The sequence below is a fragment of the Aedes aegypti genome, chromosome 2 (assembly GCF_002204515.2).
Source record: "Aedes aegypti strain LVP_AGWG chromosome 2, AaegL5.0 Primary Assembly, whole genome shotgun sequence".
Lineage (NCBI taxonomy): Eukaryota > Metazoa > Arthropoda > Insecta > Diptera > Culicidae > Aedes > Aedes aegypti.
This window is the reverse complement of record NC_035108.1, coordinates 21428782-21452624: the sequence shown is the minus strand read 5'-3', so window position 1 is coordinate 21452624 and position 23843 is coordinate 21428782. Positions and strand designations below refer to the sequence as shown.

At 38.4% G+C, this 23843-nt stretch overlaps 1 protein-coding gene across 4 annotated transcripts in view; it reads left to right on the top strand.

Annotated features, from left to right (window-relative positions):
* Positions 1–23843, top strand: part of LOC5571289 (septin-7) — a 293920-nt gene that overhangs the window by 5663 nt on the left and 264414 nt on the right. For all 4 annotated transcript variants that reach the window (XM_021840174.1, XM_021840169.1, XM_021840168.1 and 1 more), the window contains one exon: positions 607–608. In XM_021840174.1, the coding sequence (XP_021695866.1) occupies positions 607–608 (2 nt within the window). The remainder of the gene's footprint in view (positions 1–606; positions 609–23843) is intronic.

Genomic DNA, 23843 nt, shown 5'->3' with positions numbered 1-23843 from the left:
TGCTCAATTTCACCCTACTGATCGATTTCTTCCGATTTCACGATAATTCAGTTCATTTCAAACGTTTTAGGCTAATAATTACAACTGAATTTGTTTATGAAATTTTAATGTTGGCTTGGATGCATGCCTCTTGTCAGTAGCATAATGCATCTACTTGTAAAAATCTGATCTGGGATCTGAAATTTATCAACATTTTTGTTCAAACGACGTTTAATTGTAGTTTTATTCATAACTTCTGAGACAACCTGTAGTGCACTTTGCAAACCTCAGAGTTAATGACACAGTTATTACTGGTTTATTGTATGATGTTTTTCATAGATAATGATGAATCACGGGGAAATTTATCTATATTGAAGGTAATAAAATCTGCATGCATAGAAAGCAACAAATGAAACAACCCATTTTTGATGGCCCGATTTTAAATTCAGTGTAATAAGTGAAAATAATGACTTTCCATATTATTTAATATTAGATGGGTTACAATCCGCTACGTTCTTTCATTAGCCCAGAGGGGATTCAAATGATTATTCGAGGGTTCTCTTTAGGTTTCTGCTAAACATATCATTATCGCACAATATTTAAATCCATTCACGATAATAATTCGAGCTGTTAAGTGCAGGCTTGGGAACTGTGACCACTATTTACCACAGTTCATCGATTCTGCCAGTCAACCAAAAAACAAAGCAGCAGCAGCATCAATACCATCATGCGTTGCGCTACCAACGGTTCACACACTGCTTGACTGTTTTTGTCTCTCCTCTATGACCGTTTTCGGGCAGCCATCTCGAGGTGAATGATTAAAAAAAATGTTAAATAATTCAATCGCTAATATTTCGCTTGTGTTTTCAACTAATTGAAATCGATTAGCGCTAATAGCAAGAGCACAATAATTCCGTTGCGATACATATAAACAAGTTCAATTTATGCTGCCTTTATAGAGCAAAAATGCAAAACCCCGAAAACCGCAAAAATCGCGTCACCACTGTGCTTGAGTCATTTCGCATTCAGGTTTGAAAAACGTTGGGAAGAAAAAGATTACAGTTTTGAAGAGCCGTGACATTTTTTTGTTTTGAACGGTCATGGTTTGCTTTGGATGTTGATGGTCGTGTAGAGAAATGTGAATGTCGAGGTGGTAAATGTTTGCTGCAGTACATTTCCCATCCCTGGTTAAGTGTATTACTTCAAGTACATAAAAAATGAAATTTAGTACCATGCCATTAAATTTTACTGGAAATAACACGAAATCGCTTTAAGAATTTGTTTATGGATTTTTGTGTTCAGATTTTTTTAAGGATTACATAAATAATTTCTGCACGTCATCAGCCACGCATTCTGCACAGGGTCAGTCGTGTAAGTTTGTCTTGATATGGAATCAATAAACAGATTGATTCTCGCCTTCAGTATCATAACGGCGTAGGTATCCGCATCGACCAATCTCTATCAATCGGTTTTCTCTTTTGGTAATAGCTTGGTCGGGTGAATGTTTTCGACTGTTATTTATGTTTCAGTAGAAATCGACTGAGTTTTGCGTGAAATACAATGAGAAAATAGATGAAGAAAAATTGATCATTGAAGATACGCCCTTCAGATAGATTTTACAACACATGGTGGATGGAAAGTATCCGGTCGCGGTGGAACGGTAAAAAAATCAATTTTAGGGCCACCCTAATCAAAAGAATCACACCTTTTTGATAAAATAGAAAATACGGGTCCAAAATTTTTGAATCATATTCCGACTTACAAAATTTGAACGGAATCGGAGCAGTTTTGAAAAATAACGTTTTTCTGCGAAGCTCGGAAACCCCAATTTCAGTATATTTAAATATAGTTTACTCCCTAACACGATATTCCATATCTCGATATCGAGTTAGAGAACCATAGTAAAAGTTGGTTTTCATGGCTACCTCGATGGTCCCTTGGATCGCAGCTGCATTGGTTTAGTTTTCTGTAAGTCGATACCTCCCTAACTCGATGGTCTCATCAATATCGAATTATGGAGAGTTGACTGGATAACCTTTTTAGTTTCCCAATGCAGTCACTTTCCTATTCATAGAAGAATCTTCAAGTCACTAACGAAAGAATTTTATAATTTACAGCGCAACCTAATTAGTTGAAAAAATGTTTCCCATATATTTGAATGATTACCAAAAAAGTAATTCAAACCAACCCGTTTATATTTAATGAATTCTATTCAAATTTTCACAGTAGCTCCTAGTTAGGAGTCAAAATAAACAAACTGGCGGACGTAGGTAACTAAAGAGTTTTACACATTGATTATTATGGGCCACTCTGAAAGTTTAAAAAACATACAGGCCCTACTGTTGTTGAAACGTATCGAAAAAAGATCAACTCTTCTAACAGATGCGAGTTGGTGTCGAGATAGGATACAAACTTTGAACTTCGAAGATTAAGTTTCAAATCTGAGTTGGGTGGAAACGTTTATGTTGACTTTTTCATTCTCCAATCAGGGCATGCAATTTTGAATTCGAGAGCAGTTCGTTTGATATTGACATGATTGAGCTGGCCCATTTGCCATAGTAGATGAGCAGCTATTCAGCATGATCAAACTTAGGGTCGTGGGTTTGAATCTCACCGGTCTAGGATCATTCCCATAATGGATTTTTTTTTGACTTCCCAGGGAATAGAGTATCATCGTATCTGCCCGAACAACCTGTATGTACGTCTAACGAAATCGCCTTTTGCATTATGCGATGCTTATATGTGCAAAGTTTCAAGCATAGGATGTCCTGAAAAGGCTTTATACGTACAAAAGTGGAGGTGATACATATACGTGCATATTTTATATGATAAAAAATAGTATGCAATGCGAGTGTGACTTATTTTATGATAACATAGTTGATTTATCAGCTGCTATGAATTGATCCGACTTATTTTGTACGAGTATACGGGACGAAACGTATATTTTATGATGAACGTGATTTATCAATTCAGGAACCGTAGATAAAAATATGGCCGAAACTGGCTCTGGTGGCCAAATATCAGGGATGTCCAATGTACGGTCGTTATTTTGTGCGGCCCGCGGAAAGTTTGAAGATTTCATATCCGTCCCGTTGACTGTAGTACTTATTTAAAGTTAGAATATACCAATGATCATTATTATTAAAACGTTCGATTGGATTTCAAGCTTATATTTCAGAATGATGATTTAGTTTCCAATTATTCTAATTTTTATTGATTTAATGAAATACTCGATATGATTCAATTTGAAATTTCAAAAATACTGGAAAACTTGGTTGCACCCTTTTTTAAAAAGATAAGCGTTAAAATTATCCTACACATAAATCTTGCTTACGAGAATCATAATGAGAAACCATATTTTTATAATAATAATAATTTTATTAAAATAACAAGAACAATCTGACATGACTTTCTTTAATACTTGATAAGAAAAACTGATCATCAATCCAGCTGAAATAAAATATGATGGCAAAAGGTTATACTAGTTGAAAAGAATATCACTTCGATTCTTACAAAATTCTGTACATTAATGTTACGAAAAACTTGGGCGAATTTCTTTCAAACCCATTAGCAGGATTTCTAAGAATCGTAAATATTTCATTTTTTACGAAACTCAGCAGGGTTTCCAAATATACCTGGGTGGATTTCTTACCGAATTCTGGATTCATATAAAATCCTGGACAGATATTTTTATGGTAATGAGGATTGTTAAAGATTAATTGTTAATGATGATTCTGAGGGTATCCTAGAACCATTTTTTTTACAGAATCTTGCGTTGGAGTTTCACAAAATGTCACGCAGGTTTCTCACATAAACTTAGGAAAGATTTTAAAATAATGTTGGGTGGTATTGTGAGAAAATTCTGAGTACGTTTCTTTATTCTAATACAAAATTAAGTGCAGGATTTGTCATGGTTCCTGATCGAAAGTCTGACGTAATCTTGAACACAACTCCTTCGAAAATTTATTACATAATACTAAAAAGGATTCTTACTAATTGCTCAATGATTTTTTTCAAATTAAATTTTGCTTTTCTAATTCGTTTCAACAAAAATGTTCACACTCAAGCAGACTGTGGGTGTTCGGTAAATAAAATTACCGTACTCAATCTGTAATTTACAGAATAACTGATGATTCGGTAATCAGCTAGCTTTTGACAGAATGTCACTATTGAAGTTACTGAATTTAGGTGAATTGGCGCTGATTTGTCAAAAAATTACCGAAACTTCTGTAAATTTTTAATTTTACCGAAATCTGTGTAATATTTTACAGAAATTTCGGTGATCGTTGTGTCAGATCACCGAGATCAGTAATTGGGCTAGATGACAAAGCTTTGTTTACATCTTACATTTTCTCTGATATAACTGTTGGCGCATAAGCATTCAATTGTCTTCGAATTTAAAGTGCTGCAAATGTGTTATTACGATGAGGGTAAATAAAAAATTGTAGTCGGATGTTCAACGTTCTAATCAATTGAATTATTTGCAGTTCGACCGTTATCGACGAGATTTTTCAGATCTTTGTACGCCTTCGTAAGCAACGCATCTCTTTCCGACAGAATTCCATGCCGTCCCTAGCAATTCGAATGCTTTCTGGACCATCTTATTCTCAATGTTGTAACGATAAGCAGTTCATTTTATCAATCACCCAGTGAACCACGTATCGTATAAGAATGTGCATCCAAAATCACATATTCATGCGTCCATAATCAGAATCACACAAGATGCCATATTAAGCGTTATCAATGTCAATACAAGTTGTATATAAATCCCCAATACGATTCATAAACGACAATCTGTGTTGACAACAAAACATGTCGTAAATAGTGCAACATAGAATCGCGTTATGTTATATAAACTGACAGATCATATATCAATCCAGAAAGCATCGTATGAAATCGCAATAACTTAGCAAAAATTACCATCCAAACTTTGTCTATGTGCTGACGATGGGCCTCAAAGAACAACCAAGTATGTGTCGCTGTACATGAAACATGAATTAATATTGGCAAATAATCACTCATCGAATATGTAACCCTTGGTGTCACAATGGTTAGGTGCCTGATTGCTGATCCAGAGGTCCCGCGTTCGAGACTCGCTGGAAACTTTTTTTTTATTTTCATCCAAATTTTGTGGCATCGTATATCTGATCGCAGAAAGTCCGAAAAAGTCGTGCCAAGTACGCATATAGCCTCCACTTTGGTAGGTATATAGCCTTTTCGTGCATTCTATACGATTGAATTGATTCATATAGAATGATGTATAACAAAAGTTATACCAACCAAAATGTTGACTGGGTGTTTACATCTTACATTTTCTCTGATATAACTGTTGGCGCATAAGCATTTAGTTGTTATTACGATGAGGGTAAATACAAAATTGTAGTCGGATGTTCAACGTTCTAATCAATTGAATTATTTGCAGCTAGACCGTTATCGACGAGATTTTTTCAGATCTTTGTACGCCTTCGTAAGTAACGCATCTATTTCCAACAGTCCTAGCAATTCGAATGTTTTCTGGATCATCTTATTCTCAATGTTGTAACGATAAGTAGTTCATTTTATTCAATCATCCAACCAAATAAAGAACTGTAATAATTTTTTTTGTGCCCATTTTATTTTTGTACATGTACAATATTATTTATGAGATTTGGTCCGTGGTTCGAAAAGGTTGGGCAGTCCTGGCCTATACCAACGTGATTCCAAATGCGAAAATAAGATTTCTGCTCTGTTCCAATATTTTTCATACATAAAATGGAGTGAAAGCTTCCATTTACCGTATTTTGTGTATAGCCCAGTACAGACCAAAATCGGTGCTTCTACCCTATATAAATTCAATACTGGCAAATACGTCTAGAAAAGCGAAGGAAAACATCTGCATTGAATTTTCTCGATGTATACATTCAGGGAATTTTCCCTTTTGTAATTCGATGCGAGATTTTACTATTGGGACGGAACATTTTGCATAAGGACATATGGTACAATTGTATGCTTGTACGTTACGCACAATAGACGTTTGGCGTACTTTTTTTTTCTCTATGTATACATAAGTACTTTTATGATTTTTGTAGCAAACTGCTTACTGTACGTTTGGCATACAGAGAATTATATGCTGTCTTTAGGATTCATATATAAACTGACTTGCTACACAACAGGTCAGTTTCGCATTTTCTCATCAATTTTACAGTGATGTCAAAGATACGCTTGAATTAATTATCGGTTTTCCCTGTCGTTATCGAATTGGCGTTGAATTTTAGGACTACTTTTTATAGATTGATAACGCTACTGCTGATCATCGATAAAGTTGGATTCTTCAAAGCTGTTCAGTAAGTCTTCGGCATCTGGTGGGGGTGATTTTAAACATTAAAATATGAATCACTTTATGGTTAAAACGTTCCATTCTATAAATACACTACAAATAATATGAACGTGGTTTGTTTTTTTTTTCAATGAAGAAAGGCTTCGAATCTTTCGAACCAATTTTTAAATTTATAAGTTGCAATCAATCCCTAATAATCTGCAAGTACGTAATTAAAGGGTGTGCTATAATAACGGCGTAAGTCGCATGATCGATTTCTCTTCATCGATCCTCTCTTCTGTGAATAAAGGTGACAAGTAGTGGGTTTGTTAGCACTTTTTCACTTCAGGACGCTAGACAGCGATGCGATATTGCGAAAGAAATGCTGACAAACCCGCATCTTGTCACCTTTATTCACAGAAAAGAGGATCGATGAAGAGAAATCGATCATGCGACTTACGCCCTTATTCTAGCACACGCTTGAATTATAAAATAATTTATTCTCAAAGTGTGTCACACAAATCAGTCTTGAACAGTGTGAAATTGATTTAACATATCAATATATTTCCCAAATATAATATCGTTAGTGACTTTAAACTCACGAATAAGGCTGATACAAATAAATTAATGTTTTCATAAATTAGGAGCTTTCTTCAGCCGAGCAGTTACAATCCGCGGCTACAAAGCAAAACCATGCTAAAGGCATCTGGGTACGATTCCCTGTCGGTCCAGGATCTTTTCGTAGTGGAAGTCTCCTTGACTCCCCTGGGCATAAAGTATCATTGTACATGTCATACGATATACGAATGTAAAAATGGCAACTTTGGCAAAGAAAGCTCTGAGAAGCAAACATTGTCCTAGTGAGGACGTAATTCCATAAAGAAGAAGTAGAAGAAGAAGGCATCAATTCGATGTTTTGTTTTCAATCTACTACAGTATATCAAGTGTCTGAAAATTCCCTCCTTTGTTCGTGTTCGAGTATGCAGATATGTAGTATATCATGGAATCATGGATAATCCTCCATATCGGGGGCTCGTAAAGCGATGAAGCCTATAAAAAAATTTGGTTCGAACGGTTTTTATCTACTTTTAATTGAAAATTAGCTTCTTTTCAGCGTTCGGAAAGCATTTCTTTTGTGTGCCTCACTCGGTAAGGTTCGCCAGAGACTCATCAATCCGCCGCAGAACTGGAACGGGAAGCGCCAGCTGCTTGGGAATAAATTAGGTGCTGATAGAGTGAAAGAGCTCATATAGAAAGCCGAGTTTTGGCTCGATCATCGGTTCATCACTTTTGCGCGCATCGATAGGGAGGTGCTGCGAACTCAAAAACTTCAATTATCGCACTTCCTGCTTCGTACATATATGTAGATCCATTTCTTACGCATGTGGATTCGGTATTCGTTTAGAGATCCAAGTGAGCGCAAATACTCAAATATGATTCACTCGCTTTTTGTTTGTTGTTCCACCGGATCGCAGTAGACCATATGTAATTGCGACCGAGATCAGAGATTGGATTACTTGGACCATCTTCATTCGATCTCTGACTCGAGTAAACAATCCACGAGTCTGTGCGTGCACTCCGATCTCTGGAATGCGGTGGAGTTCATAACTCAAGCATATCTTTGTCGCGTCCTCGTCATCTATCGAGCGCTTATTGGAACCAGAATCAAGACAAATCGCCGCCCGTCGACTGAAGTGCGAGCGCACGATTTTATTCGCTTTAAATGATTTACTTCCATTTCTACTTAGCACCAGTTGTAAACAATAATTTCCTAGCAGTCGGACAGCGCCAGTAAACGGACCCATCCACAGTGGTACATCTCATAGGCCAAAAATCGGAAAATAAGTTGTCTTGTTTTTACTCCCTTACTCCTTTATCTTCTTATGGATCTATTATGATCTCAAGAATGTAGAAAAATGCATGCGTCCCTGTTGAATTTTATAGCAAGGCCAATGAAATATTTCAACAAAATCTTCATACGAAATCTAATGTTCGGAAATTGCGACAGTGTTGCTCTGAAAGAAATTGAATCTTAGCTTGGTTCATCAATGACAATTAAGTGTGTTTTAATAGTCAACACCTAGGAAATTTCTGATGATATCTTTCGTCAGAAATTGTATAAGAAGATTTATGAGCGCTTCGTAGACAAATTGGACCCACTATGCAATCCAATGATTTATGAGTAAACATTTAAAATTACTATACGGTGGCGGTAAGTGGGATGGTCGACCTATCGGTTAGAGTTCCGATGAAGAGAGTTGGCACTGACTGGACTGGAGCATCAGCAGCATTTCCTTCGCCATCAAAACAAAAGCGGCAATAATTCGACACATCTGGAAGTTCCGATCGCGGCCGTGGCTTCGGGGCTCACGTGTAGCACTTTCTTCACCGGGCGTATTTGCGTCATTGATGGGGCCCGTTTTCGAATTTCGCGCCACCACAGGCCGAACCGAAGTCATTGATCGGTCAATTTGAATCACTTGAATTCGCTAAGAAAAAAGGTGTTTTGTTGGGCTTTGGTCGCCATACAGACGAAAATCTTCGCACCGCAAGACAAGCAATTGGAAGGTTTTGAGCCGGTATTGTGTGGAACTGCGTGGCCTTGCAATGCATTTTCTTTTTTTGTTTATGTAATTGGGCAGTAAACGACTGCCGGTGACCTCAAGTCGGAACCATTAGGTATTCGCGAGGTAGGCAAGCTACGAGAAAAGGGGGCTCAATCATTTCCTTACCATTGGATGGACACACTCACATATTTGCGGGACTTTCTAAATTATTCATGTTGCGAGTTATGAGCTGGTTTGAGGAATAAGGTCGTTCTTCAATGAAATCGAATGACCCTAATTTACGTTCTGGTTGAAGATGATTGTGATCATCTACATCTCAGTTGAACTTTGAGTGGCACGATTCTCAAAGCTTTTATTATTTTTGGCTTTCCACATGACTTTTTTACGTATTCGAACCTCTGAACAGAATTTCAAAAAGTAGATTTGTAGGCTTGCTTAATTTACTTTTGCTGGCTCTACGTCCTTCAAGACATGACCTGCGCCACAATGTTACGCCAACTAACTCGGTCCATGCTAACCTCCATGCTAACCTCCAATTTCTCGATCGCCCCACACTTCCAAGATCCTGCTCCACTTGGTCAGATCACCTAGCTCGTTGCGCTCCCCTTCGTCTTGTACCGGCCGGATTTGAGGTGAACACCATTTTTGCGGGATTATTGTCCGGCATTCTCACAACGTTTACCGCCCATCGTACCCTTCCAGCTTTGGCTACTTTCTGGATAATGGGTTCACCGTAGAGTTGCTCAAGCTCGTGGTCCATTCTTCTCCTCCATACGCCGTTCTCACATACTCCGCCGAAGAGCGTCCTAAGCACACGTCGTTCAAAGACTCCTAGCGCTTGCAGGTCACCTTCGAGAATTGTCCACGTCTCATGCTCGTAGAGGACTACCGGTCTTATCAGCGTCTTGTACATGGTACACTTAGTACGGAAGTGAAGTTTACCAGACCGCAAGGTCTTGTGGAGTCCGTAGTAAGCACGACTTCCGGCAATAATACGTCTTCGAATTTCTCTGCTGCAGTTGTTATCCGACGTTATCAATGATCCGAGGTAAACAAATTCGTCCACCTCCTCGAACTCATACCCGTCGATCATCACGCATCTGCCAATGCGAGCTCTATCGCGCTCGGTTCCTCCAACCAGCAGATATTTCGTCTTCGACGTACTTACCTTCAATCCAACCCGATCTGCTTCACGTTTCAGCCTGGTATACTGTTCAGAAACCACCTGGAACGTTCTTCCGACAATGTCCACGTCGTCAGCGAAACAGATGAACTGGCTGGATTTACTGAATATCGTGCCTCGCATGTTGAAGCCCGCCCGTTTCATAACACCTTTTAGTGCAATATTGAACAGGAGGCAGGAAAGACCATCGCCTTGTCGAAGTCCTTTGCGTGTTTCAAACGGGTACGATATTGCACCCGATATCTTCACAGAGCACTGTACACTATCCATCGTTGCTTTGATCAGTCTAGTCAGTTTCCCGGGAAAACCATCCTCATCCATACCCAGACAACCAGAATGTACGTATGACGGAATCACTTTTTGTGTTATGCGATGCTTATATGTGGAAAGTTTCACATATAAGATGGTGCGAAAAGGCTTTATACGTACAAAAGTGGAGGCGATATACGTGCATTTTTATATGATGAAAAATAACATGCTATGCGAGTGTATCGATTTTATTGCGAATCAATTTGTACTCTTATGCGACTTAATTTATGATAACAAAGTTCATTTGACAGCTGCTACGGATTGATCCGACTAACTTTGTACGAGTATACGGAACGAAGAAAAATGTACATATGAACTCAGAAAATAACGTTTTATGCGAGGAAACCCATCAATCAAACGATTTCATCCACCATGTAGTGCGAATGTGATGCAATTTGCATAAATAAACGACTATGTTCGTAAACTGTTATGCGACTTCTGGTTGTCTGGGTAATCTTCCATAGCTCTTCGCGGTCGACGGTATCATAGGCCGCTTTGAAATCGATTAATAGATGGTGCGTAGGGACTTGATATTCGCGACACTTTTGGAGGATCTGCCACAACATAAAAAATTAGGCTGTCGTCGATCACCCGTCCACAAAACCGGTTTGATAACTTCACACAAATCTGCTTTCCAGTGGCGATAGACGGCGGAAGATGATCTGGGAAAGCACTTTATAGGCTGCGTTAAGAATGGTGATCGCTCGATAGTTCTCTCATTCTAACTTGTCACCCTTTTTGTATATTGGATATTACTCCCTCCTTCCACTCCTCCGGTAGCTGTTCTGTATCGCAGATCCTGGCTATCAATCGGTGCAGACAAGTGGCCAACCCATTCGGGCCCACTTTAATAAGTTCCGCTCCAATACCATCCTTTCCAGCTGCTTTGTTGTTCTTGAGCTGTTTGATAGCATCCATAACATTACCTATTGTGGGAGTTGGCACGTCTCCCTCATCCGCCGTACTGATGAAGCCATTCCTCATGCTGTCTTGATCTTCCTCCTCTGCGCCGTTTAGGTGTTCATCGTAGTGCTGCTTCCACCTTTCAATCACCTCACGTCCGTCCGTCAAGATACCTCCATCATTATCCCGGCTCATTTAGGCTCGCGGCACAAAGCCTTTGCGGGATGCATCGAGTTTCTTGTAGAACTTACGTGTATCTCGAGAACGATACAGCTACTCCATCTCTTCGCACTCCAACTCTTCCAGGCGGCGCTTTTTATCCCGGAATAGATGGGTTTGCTGTCTTCGCTTCTGTTTGTATCGTTTCACGTTTTGACGGGTGCCTTGCTGCAGCATCATCGCCCGCGCTGCATTCTTCTCGTCCAAAACCGTCTGACACTCCTCGTCGAACCAACCGTTCCGTCGATTTCCCTCCACGAACCCAATGGCACCTTCCGCTGCGTTTATGGCTGCTTTGAGACAACTCCAGCAGTCCTCAGGAGGGGCTTCGGTGAGCTCACCCTCTTCCGGCAACGCTGCTTCAAGGCTTTGCGCGTAATCAGTTGCGACTTCGGGTAGATTGAGTCGTTCCAGATTGTACCGTGGCGGGCGTCGGTACCGAATGTTGTTCACAACGGAGAGTCGTTGACGCACTTTAACCGTCACTAGGTAGTGGTCCGAATCGATGTTTGCGCCGCGATAGGGTCTGACGTCGATAATGTCCGAGAAGTGTCTTCCATCAATCAAAACGTGGTCGATTTGCGATTCAGTCTGTTGGGGTGATCTCCAGGTGTACCGATACGGGAGGTTGTGCTGGAAGTAGGTACCTATGTATGGCCATGTTCTTGGTGTCAATCAATCAGTCCAAGGCCAAGGTTTTCGTTCGTAAGTTGGTGAGCGCTGAACTTCCCTATAATCGGTCTCAATTCCTCCTCCTGGCCAACCTGAGCGTTGAGATCTCCGATAACGATTTTGACATCATGGCTTGGGCAGCCGTCGTATTCACGTTCCAGCTGCGCGTAGAAAGCGTCCTTATCGTCATCGTAACTTGCTAGGTGAGGGCTGTGTACGTTGGTTATGCTGATATTGAAGAAACGGCCTTTGATCCTCAACTTGCACATTCTGTTGTCGATTGGCCACCACCCAATCACGTGTCTTTGAATTTCGCCCATCACGCAGCTCTGGTAGATGGTATAAGGCGGCGTTCGTTTATTACGTAACGCTAAAATTGGAAATTGTTGACCACCTCCCCCCCCCCCCTTCGTAACGCATTTTGTATAAAACATTTTAATTTTTTGTATGAGCCGTAACGCTTGAGCCTACTCCCCCCTCCCCCTAGAGCGTTACGTAATTTGTGGATGCCGCCTAACCATCCCTATACGTATGTACCGTCGACCCTTTTCAGCAAACCTCGGGTTGATCCGAGTTTCCAATCGTTAGTCCGTTTTCGATGCCTGGGTCTATGCCGACTGTTCCGGTACGAATTTACTTTGTATGCTTCCTGTACTGATGATTTTGACGGCTGGCTTGTAAGGCCTGCACCAACCGCCTGTCTCGCCGGAGGATCATCGTGCACAGCACTGTTTAGAGTCCCACGCTGGCACTAGGAGATGATCAGCCGCTCCTAACATGGAGAACAGACGCTGTTTTGAGCCGCCCCTAACATGGAAAACAGACGCTCTGATAAACTACACCCTCAGAAGAGATGAGCCCCCCTTCCCTGTCAGCATACGACCAAGGTCCCACCAGGATTGGTTACCCGGTCTTCTCTACGGTTACTCGTATCCCAGGCGGCACCACGGCGAGGTAGGGATAGAAGTTACTGGACAAGAGGCTAAGGACCACACATGGGGTCTATTTTATACCTGCAGGTACGCGAAGTACCAATGGTACGCAATTTCCAGTCATTTGCCACCCATATATGAATTAAATCACTCATATACAAAGCATGAACATGCTATATACCTACCAAATTGGAGGATATATACCAACGTACTTTCCACGACCTTTCAGACCTTTTTTCTTCGCTAAGGAAAACTTTAAAACTCTTTCTGAAAAGATACTGTTAAAATTAGAGAGACTGGAAATATCTTGAAAAGACGAAGTTACTCGATAATAAATCTTTTCTAGCATTGATTTTTTTCTAGGATTCGATCTAAGCGTTTCCAGAGTTTGAATTGTATGGGAAACCGAAAATTATAGACCATACAGTCCATTCAATGGATGTCTCAAGTTCTTGATGAACTAGAAGGTGTCTTTAGCAATGTTGTTCATAAAATCAAGGGCTCTTTGGCAATGAGAAAATCTGACGCTAGTAACATTTTTCATCAGTCATCTGTACCCGTTGCTCTTGATCTACTGTTCAATTTTCCAGACACACCTTCTAGCAGAATCTTGAAGAATTTTTTTTTTTTACTAGCGCCACCTAGCGAATGAATTCCTAATCAGTTTTTTCATCGTCGGATAGCCCTTGATCTAATGAACACCTATGCCGAAGATATATCCTTTTAGTAGATCAGGACCGTGAGATACAGAAGATTGTAACGCCATCTAATTTTTCATCGTCAAATAGCGCTTGATATTCTGAACTACTACAAGACACCAACCTAGCCCATCAGGATTACGAGATATCTGTTGAATGTGCTAAATGGTCAGCTTTGGTTCCCCAAGACGATCCTGAATATCATCGGAACCACTGAGACTAAACTCAAATTCTTCGGAACATGAACTAGATCAGATTTATACCCCAATACGGCTTAAAAAATTTGAATTTTCAAATCTTTCAGAAACTAAAACCATAATTTATCTAACATTGTACAGTATGGCCCATAAAAAAAAATGCGAAAATTGTTTGAACGTGAATATAGCATCCACAAGCGTTATTTTCATTATTTTTGCTAGTGAACGTAATTTCTGATTATTGTAGTATATTCTGACATAACTTTGCTATCCAGGACAATTTTTGTCATATTATTCTTACTGTCCTAAATAATTTAATAAAGCAAAGAAGCTCAAAGGTTTTGTCCGCCCAAAGCAAGAAACAGCGTCTGATTGTCGTATACTCTAGTGATAAACTTTACACCTTCAAAAATCACATTTTATTATTGAAAATTTTAATTTGTTTGTTATCAGAGGATGAAGGAGTTCTTAGAGAACGTGTTTTTCATGATTACAACACAATATTTTGCCAGGGTCATAGTTTTGAGGGCATTTGCGTCTTATAGGTTTGATATGCCTTTATTTTTTGTTAAAGTTGAATAAAAAATAAATACGGAGGCCTATAACAGACTTTTGAGGATGAATTTGTTCCTTCGGTTAGAGACAACTTATACCAATACTAGGTTTTGAGCAAAACGGAGCCGCTTATCACACTTATATGAAGGTTCAATCAAAGTTCTCCAAAATGAGCCGTTTTTTAGAAAATATGTTTAAGTCTCCAATGGTGGTAGGTCATTTGGCATAAAGTCGTTTGGCATAAAGCCGTTTGGCATAAAGTCGTTTGGCATAATGGTCATTTGGCATAAAGTCGTTTGGCATAATGGTCGTTTGGCATAATAGTCATTTGGCATAATGAGTCTGAAAACAAGAATTTCTTAAGATGACATTCATTTTTACGTTTCTATTGAATCTTTCTGATGGCATCAGGCTTGTTTTGGAATCAATTGAAACAAAAAGACACTTTACTCAACAATCATATGCTCTTAAATAAACTAAAGCATACTAGGAAAGTTATTGCTAATAGTATTTTATCCAGAAATAACCCTTCTTTCAAATATTATTGCTTACTTTGAGTTTTGCTAGTGGAATATTCTATGTTTTTTTTTTCTAAACATGATGTTATATAGGTATAAAGAGTGTTTCACCTTCTTTTATGTACAGGCTGTTCTTTGAAGCTATATTGGAGATATTTTTTGTTTCCAACTGACAGAAGGGTGGCAATCGATAACATTGATCTGCTCATGATATTGACAAAAAGAGAAATCGATTACTGCAGTTACTTCGATGGGTTGTGCTATTTTTCCCCGAATGTCGTTTCCCTGAACGCCAGTTCCTCGAACGCTAGTTCCTCGAACGCCAGTTCCCCTAATATCCCATTTCCCCGATTACCCCATTTCTCTAAAAAGTTTTTAGCACTGATAGTTGTCGTAACTTTGTACATTTCAGGGTGGTGAACGAACTGGCCATCAAATATTCACCCTTCTTTATTTAATTGGCGATTCATTCAAGTTTTACCGTCCTCAGCATTTTTGCCAACATGCGTATAATGACATAATACCTCCTTCTTTTGATTGCTTATCGTTCTTTCTCGTTCACTATCCAGCCACTGAAGACTATCATAGCACCTATCTAAACTGCACAAACTTTACGATGAAACCGATCATTCGGGGAGATGGCATTCGGGGAACCGATGATTCTGAACGCAATTTTTTATGTCTTTTCGTTGTATTATGCCACGATTATTTTTGGCGTCTTCTTCTATATTTAATCATAAATGTTGCCTTCTTTTAAAAATAGGCTGTTCTTTATATTTATACTGTTTTTAATTTTAATTATTTAGTTAAGCTTAAACTATTATTATATTTAGCTGTATTGTCAATTCTTGCAAGACGTTCTGTAAGAAGGATAATTACTTTAGAACCTGCCAATATTCAACATAATTTTTTATCATTCCGAAAAGATCTTTCACCAGACCCGTTACGAGTTTAATTTAGCTATGCTCTCAAATGTCACAACAATTTTTGACATTCATAGCTTGGAAAATCTTTGAACAAACACCACGCTTATTGCAAACCTAGCAAAATTTATTGCTATGGGCTCGGTGGTGTTGCTCTCGGTAAAAGCTTCAAAAATGCCGATGTTCATTCTAAGCCAATCATTATGCCAAACGACCATTATGCCAAATGACCATTATGCCAAACGGCTATTATGCCAAACAACCATTATGCCAAACGGCTTTATGCCAAACGACCTTATGCCAAACGACTTTATGCCAAACGGGGTACAATCGTCTCCATTGACCCATGTATAAACCAATTCTATCATTTGACATGGGCGTATGCTGGAGACAAGGCCTGTGAAGAAGCTGACGTCATCGTTGATGTTTTAGAAGCTTTCATCACACAAATATTGAACTCGACGTCCGCATGATAAAATTTGAAGGTATGCTTCCAATTCCTCTCTGGTAAGGGGAAAGTAATAAATAAAAATCATGTCCAAAGCGAAAAACTGAGTCTAAATTGATTATACAAAACAAGTAATGAATAGTATTTATGTTTCAGTCACATTTTCTATGTAAAAACTACCACATAACATGATATGACGATTTTCGCATTTTTTTTATGAGCCATACTGTACTGTATTGGACTATTCAAGTTTTCGTCGTAATGTTATTTTACCTTTCGAATGATTTTGCCAATGCTGTTACTGCTGATATAAATACATAATCGGTCTAATAACTATTTGTTGACGGAGCCAAACATGTTTGATTAAAATTGTTCCATATGTCGCTCAAGATCATATTTTTAGATGTCGTGAAAGTGATTCTGAAATGCTGTATATCTCAATGTAAATGAAGACAGATTGGAATAATTGAATTGTTTTGATACCCAACGCAAGATCTCCTTGAATCCGGTGCTACGAATTCATTCACCATTCCAAATGGAACTATCCAACCAAAAGTCATAGGATCAATACCTGTATGGCCGAACTCATCAAAATCAGATATAGGCCCCGCAACGCCATATACGTCTTAATGTACATACATCCATTAAATTCCTTTGTTATTATTTAGCTCCATTTTCCTCTCTCGCACGCATCACACTAATGTTATTATTGTTTTTCTCTTCTCACCCCTTTGTACACCTCATCGGAAATTTGAATCTCCCGCTGTGGATCGGATGCTGCCCCGTTTGCCGTTACTGTTGGCGCTGCTGCTGCTCCGCCATTCTGGACCACATTCTGTTCCGCGATTCTGTGGTATTCACCTCGCGTGTGTGTTTTTTGGACGATCCCGTTCGCCCACTGTTTTTCGCCGCCGCCGCCGCCATTATCGTGATCGTGGTTATCGTCGCCGCCGCCGCCGTTTTTGGTCACCTGTTCGTCACGTCACGTCACGTCATCGGTCACCATGTGTTCCACCAAATCGGACATCTACTTGAACCGCCGCTGGATATCTGCCACAGCTGTAAGTATATCAAATTGATCTACCGCAAAGAAGTTTACTAGCAATGCACTGTATTTCGATTGGAAGAAATCGTGAAACTTATTGAGTAGCGCCTTGAAACGTGATTTTTTAGAATGAATTTAGAAAATTTTCTAAAAAAAATCGCATTTACATGCAGTAAATGTTAGTTCGCAAATTTACTACAGGCGGCGCAGCTAAAAAAAATATTTTGTTTTTGAAATGACCTTGTTTAACTATGATGTCTTTGACAAACTTTACTAAATACCCATAGTGTGTGACAACTCTCCAAAATGTGAAGGTATTTTGTAAACTATCCCCTGAAAACGGTTTTTCCGAATATTTTCAAAATGATTGATTATCGCTCTTAAATGGCTTTTTCTTGTCTACTTAATAACTGTTTATAACAGCTTTTCCTTACTGTTAAGGGCATCTTCAGCAGCGTAACAAATCGTATGACAAGTTATATAATTTTTGAAACTCTTCATATGATTTGCGACGATGCTGACGATGGCCTAAGAAACCTAGTGCTTTCTTAAAAGTGATTAATTGTAAAAAATTACACAATTTTTCAGAAAAATGTTGCTACAAAAATTCCAATTTTTCAAAATATTAAGGAATAAGCTATTTTTAGGGAGTCGTTCATAAAATACCGCAGTATGTTGGAGATGTGGCTTCATACACACTAGGGGTCTTCGGCGATGTGGTGTGTGTATAAGTTATCTACAACTTTACCAAAGACATCATGTTTAAAGATTGTCATTTCGAAAGTTTTGATTTTACAACCAAAATATGCGCTATATTCTTAGAAAATTTGCGTTCGAAGATACCATTTTAAAAACAGTCACGTCTAAAGATGCTACAGAATTGAGTTCACGTTTTCGCCCAATCGAAATACTGTGCAATGGTTGAACTCCATTTGGTTACGCCAGTAGCACTGTAAGCCGATATCCGTTGCAAAAAAAAGCTACGACAACGATTAGTAGTAATACGAAGTGAACAATAATTGCATCATGGACTGTTTGTGGTGGTGCAGTGGCATATGAGAAGAAAAAATGTAGTAGAAGCAGGCGCCAGTTTATATCACAATAATTCTATGACGACAGCGACGGCTTGCTGCGATCAGAAAGCGTCTAACGCAAAATTTTCCGAACGATGGCGGTCGGCAATTTTTTGCGCAGAAACGGAGCGGAATTTCGCAACACAACGCTCAAAATTGGTACCTTTGTGGACTTAACTAGCACGTGTGCATTTGGATATAGTAGGTGGAGTGGATCCGCGGTTTATGATTTTATTAGGTTTCCTGGAAAGCGCAAAAAAATGCAATGACCTTATGCATAGCAACGTGGCCAAGTAGCAGCAATGCACTTACATTTGGATTAAGTGCGCTGCGCGGAAGTGGATAATCACGTTCGACAAAGTGCTGGTGATGTTCAGAGACTGTACGTTCCTAAGAAATTGCTCAAGCTAAGGTTTAGCAGAAAGTGTGATGGAGTTTTAACTCGCGCATAATGGACTCAAAGGTCGTTTGGGGTGCATTGAAGTGAAGTACGTGATGTTTTCTTGTTGTGAAAGGTGATTCGCCCCGTTAGGTCGTTGGACGAGGTCGGGATGTTGTGTCTGACAGGAAGAATGACTGCATGTGAAACTGTCAACCAGTTTTTCAAAAATAGTGCTTTAATGAATGTTCAACTTTTTTTAAAAAAAAAAAAAGATAGTTATCTGTGTAACTGCATAAAAAATAAGTAGCTCGGGTCGAACATATACCTAATTGTCCCGGGTCGAACGAATGCTGTAAACATGATATTTTGTTCAACGAACATTTTACAGCATTTTCTGGATGACAGACAATCATCTTCGGAGATGACATTTATCCGTCGCATTGATTTATTGAATGAAGCTCATGAACCATCATCCAAGAACCCGTAAGTTTAAACATAAGGACAATCTCGAAGCACAGCAGCTTGAGGTTTCGCATTCTACGGTTGCTAAAGATGTTCACGCGTGGAAAATTTCTTTCCAGAAATAGTTCAGGAAATCACATTTTTCTGATCGCAGTACGCAGTTCAGAAGAAATGTCATTTCAAAGGACCCCCTGTAGGAAATTTCTTGAACCATTCAGTCAAGGAATTTCTTTACTTTTCTTGAACGAAACAGCATACTTCTCGAAAACTTATTCATATAGACTCAAGTCAAAAAAGTATACGAACTTACTTTATCGATTCTATGTGTTTCACAGACGAAATTCTACACGTTTTGCTCTGAACCAGCTCGAGTAATACTTTTAGAACGTTCAATTTCCGGATTTACAAAACGACGAAAGTGAGATTTTCAACTTTCGCAACTGTTAACTGTTACACTACTTTCGCCACCCCGCTGTATGGAGAGACAAAGTGACTTAACCACGAATCAAAACAAAAAACTACTTGAGTCGATTTTACACTGGTAGAAAAAGGTCGCAAGTAACTGAATAAAACGGCTTATCATTTTGTCATAAAATTTTTGTGGGAAATCATAGGAACTCCCTAGTTTTTGAACGCGAGCTGTTTGAATGCAAAAGTTAAGCAATGTAAACGGTGAAAAAATTGCAAAAAGGTGATTCATTTTAATACAGTTTTAGAAGACAGGTTGTGATTCTCCTGAATTAATTTTCTCAAAACCGTCTGGAAGTTACTTACGTCGATTAGAAAAAGTAATCGAGGACTTAGCTTTAAGCAGCTAGAAAGTTCTGGTCGGACGTGCATCCGAAATTGGATTCAACTCATGAAGGTTTGACTACCCACTGATTTATAGAGCGAAAAGGTAGGTTAATGTGACACCAAAATCTAATTACACTACCCGTCAAAAGTATGGAATCGCTTCACTCTTATTGGAAAGTTAGACATGATCCCTTGAGACATTTCTTACAAAACTCGTAGTTCAGTTATCATTGGAATTGTGAGAGGCATTTTCGGCACAATTATAAAAATGTCTTTTGTCTGAAGCTACTTAAGAGTTTTGTGGCGGAACTGCCAGAGAAATTGTGGTACACCCGTATTAAAATCCAATGGAATTTTGAGCAAAGAGTTAAAAAGTTTATAAAATATAAACAAACGTTTAAATAAATGGAGTGAAGAGCCCGGTTTCAGAATTACGTATTACTATTGAGGAACACACAATAAAGCCATTGTATTTTTGGACACGTGACAGGTAGAACTCCGTGATGTATTCCCTGAAAACTTTAAAGACAAGTTTTTGGGAGCTCTAGATAGAATTTCTAACAGACGTCATGCGTTTATTTCTTGCAAATGTTCTGTTTGAACTTCAAAGAAAGTTCCTAAAAATAATGATTATCTTTTAACTGATTTATTGGTATAAGAATTATAGTAAAAGATATAATAACCTTTTAGCTAAATAAATATTTTTGGAACAATTCTCCATTAAACTCTTAATGATAAAAAACTTCAATGCAAGGCCTTGTGAAACCTTCTTAAAAAACTATTTGAAGGAGATGATGTACATATTTGTTGAGGAATTCGCATGAAATAATAATAGAAATACTACAAAGAATTGCTGTTTAAAGTCTAAAGTTATTAATTAAGTTTCTATTTTTACAAGTATTCCGTTAGATCTTTTCAGATGCAAAATTGATAAGGCATATCTGTCTAAAAGATTTTACTGTAAATTTTGAGTTGATATCCAATTATAAATTGATTTTTTCTGATATTTCCAACCAATTTTTCCTTCAACGGCAACGCCAAATTTTTTAAGTTCTGTTGAAACTAACTAGAAATCATTCATCAATATTTTCTAAACTGTTTATGTATTAACTAACCAAAGTTCACGGGATAATTGAAAAACATCTTCAGGCATTTCAGATCGTCGAACTTCTTTGATCACACAATCCGATCGATATGTTTAAACACTTTTACAAGCACAACAACTACAAAAAACTAATCGTGATTAACACAGAATAACAAATTATCCTTACATGTGATGCTCTCATTTTACTCGCTTTTACTGTCCAATTTATAAAGCCTTTCAAACTAAGGGTACTTACATATTCTCGGCAGTCTAAGTCGATGCCGTACTTCTTTTGTAATTTTCTCGGACATCAGTAATCAAATTACGTGTTTGTCTGTTTACATTTATCGATCTATCAATTCACACCGACAGGCTTGTTAAAAGCTTTTTAGAAAGTTTTTTATAAAGCTTCGAACATCTCTTGTCAGTGTGACTATTGTTGACAGCTTCATTCTCTTCGGCAGCTTCGGCGCATTTTGAGGTGTGTTCAATTAAATTTATGACAACTCTGGCGAAATTATTTGTTCAGTCTCGGAAATCTGACAGAACAAAGAATCATCTGAATGTTTTCATTGGTGTTTTTTGATAGAAAAATACTGTGAATTTGGCGTTAGAAAATTTGGTTACCGATAATAGTCGAATGGTGCCGAAGCCGTAAATCATTATTATTTATCTTTATTTGAGTGGATTTTCGTACCCTTGGCGAGTTCGCCACTTAATCCGTAAATTACTCTATGTAGCAAATTGCTACTAGCAATAATTTATACAGGTTGCCTGCTTCATAAGACATCTTCTATACGTCAAGCAACAACATTGATATATGAGAGTTTTACTCATAAGCACGTCTCATCTTTCTTTGACATCAATGTTCATCACCTTTTCATTTCGATGACTTTGTTTTATTTCAAAATGTTGGAATTCAGTACTTAATAATAATTGAAAATAATTTTCATAGTGCTGCCAAAATCGGGAAGAAATTGTTGTCAAAATCGGGGGTAGATAAAAGTGGGTTTTGCCAAACTCGGAAAGGCACTAGAGGTTTTTGGCCAAAAATCATATTTTTCTGGTTTCTAGATTTTGTCATAGTTTCACTTTAACACGGATTCAGTCATTTACGGTATTTTACATACTACCGAACATTTGTTTACATGGATAATCAATGTTACCCAATATCAGCAAAATCAAAAAAATATTTGAAACTTTTTAAAGCAAAATTCCATATATTGCTGTGTGCGTTTGAAATGCAAATGCGGGAACACCAAACGCGGTAAGTTTTTTAACAAGGAAGGCGAAGTCAAAATTTGATTTTCTTTGCTGGGTTGGCGATTACTTTGGTTACTTTGTGTTACCGCATTTGAAGCTCAGTTAGACTGGATTTGCACGTCAAACGCAAACAGCAATATATCACGTGCTCTATGTCTCAGTAAAAAATATGAAGCTTGCAACATTGACTTTCATGATGTAAATATTAAAAAAAAATCCAAAAAACTTATCAATGTTACCCCGGATTACGGTACCAACTATCAAACTATATAGTCGTCGTTAAAAGTGGTAATAAAGGGTGTACGAAATCAAGTTGCGACACACAAAAAATCGCGGGATGCTTCTGAAGTGCCTGCTTCATGATGGCCCTGTACTTTTCAATTTGTACCACTCCAAAACCTCTTTCGAGTAATAGTACGAGCCAAATCCGACCAGAAAATCGTAGGACCATCGTGTGACCTCAGAAGATGAAGATACACCTATTCATTGATCGTTCCAGTTGTCACGAATTGGGTGCTCCGCTTTCCACACGAGCAAATTTCTTGCCAAATCATATTTTTTTGCAAACTTTGACATCTTCTGCTTCCAAACGTGTTTTACCTACTGTATTTAGCCGTTCATCGCGATTAGGCGCCTTTTGGACTTTGTACGTATGAAGTTCTTCATGTTTTTTCGCATCTTGCACGAAAGTTTTGGATAGATTCAGTTTCTTCGCCACATCTCGAACTGAACTGTTGGGATTCCTCTTGGAAGCTTGAGCTACCCGTTTGTGATCCTTAACACTATAAGGAGATCCATTTTTTGCGAAGTGCGGCTTCATAAGTGCGAAAATGCGAATAAAAGGGCGGGATTGCATCGAATCATGTTGGTGTCTTCAGAGCACTTATTCTTTGGATTGTGAAGAATAAGCCCGCCGAAGACATCGACTCGATTTGATGCAATTTTTATTAGCGTTTCCGCACTTGTAAAAACTTCTGCAATAGTCCAGTGATGGAAGAAATGCGCAGTACATAGCGTAAACAAATACACATTGAACAAATTACACCAAACATTTCAGTAGGAAATACCCAACTGGTAAAAAGTTACAGTCATTTAAAAGTGATTGTATTTGATTCCGTACACCCTTTAAGACTCCGGCTTGAGGGCATCCAGTGGATGCCATCCACTCAGTTTTAGAATTGCTGCTTGGCACAATGTTTTTTTTTTTTGTTTGTGTTGTGATGAATCCAATTAGTCATCATTGTAGTTTCCGAAATGGTATCGAAAAACACGTTATCAACAGCACTTTTGATATCCTAGAAAGCACCTAATCAGTAGACTTTCCATATTGGCAAGCATGTT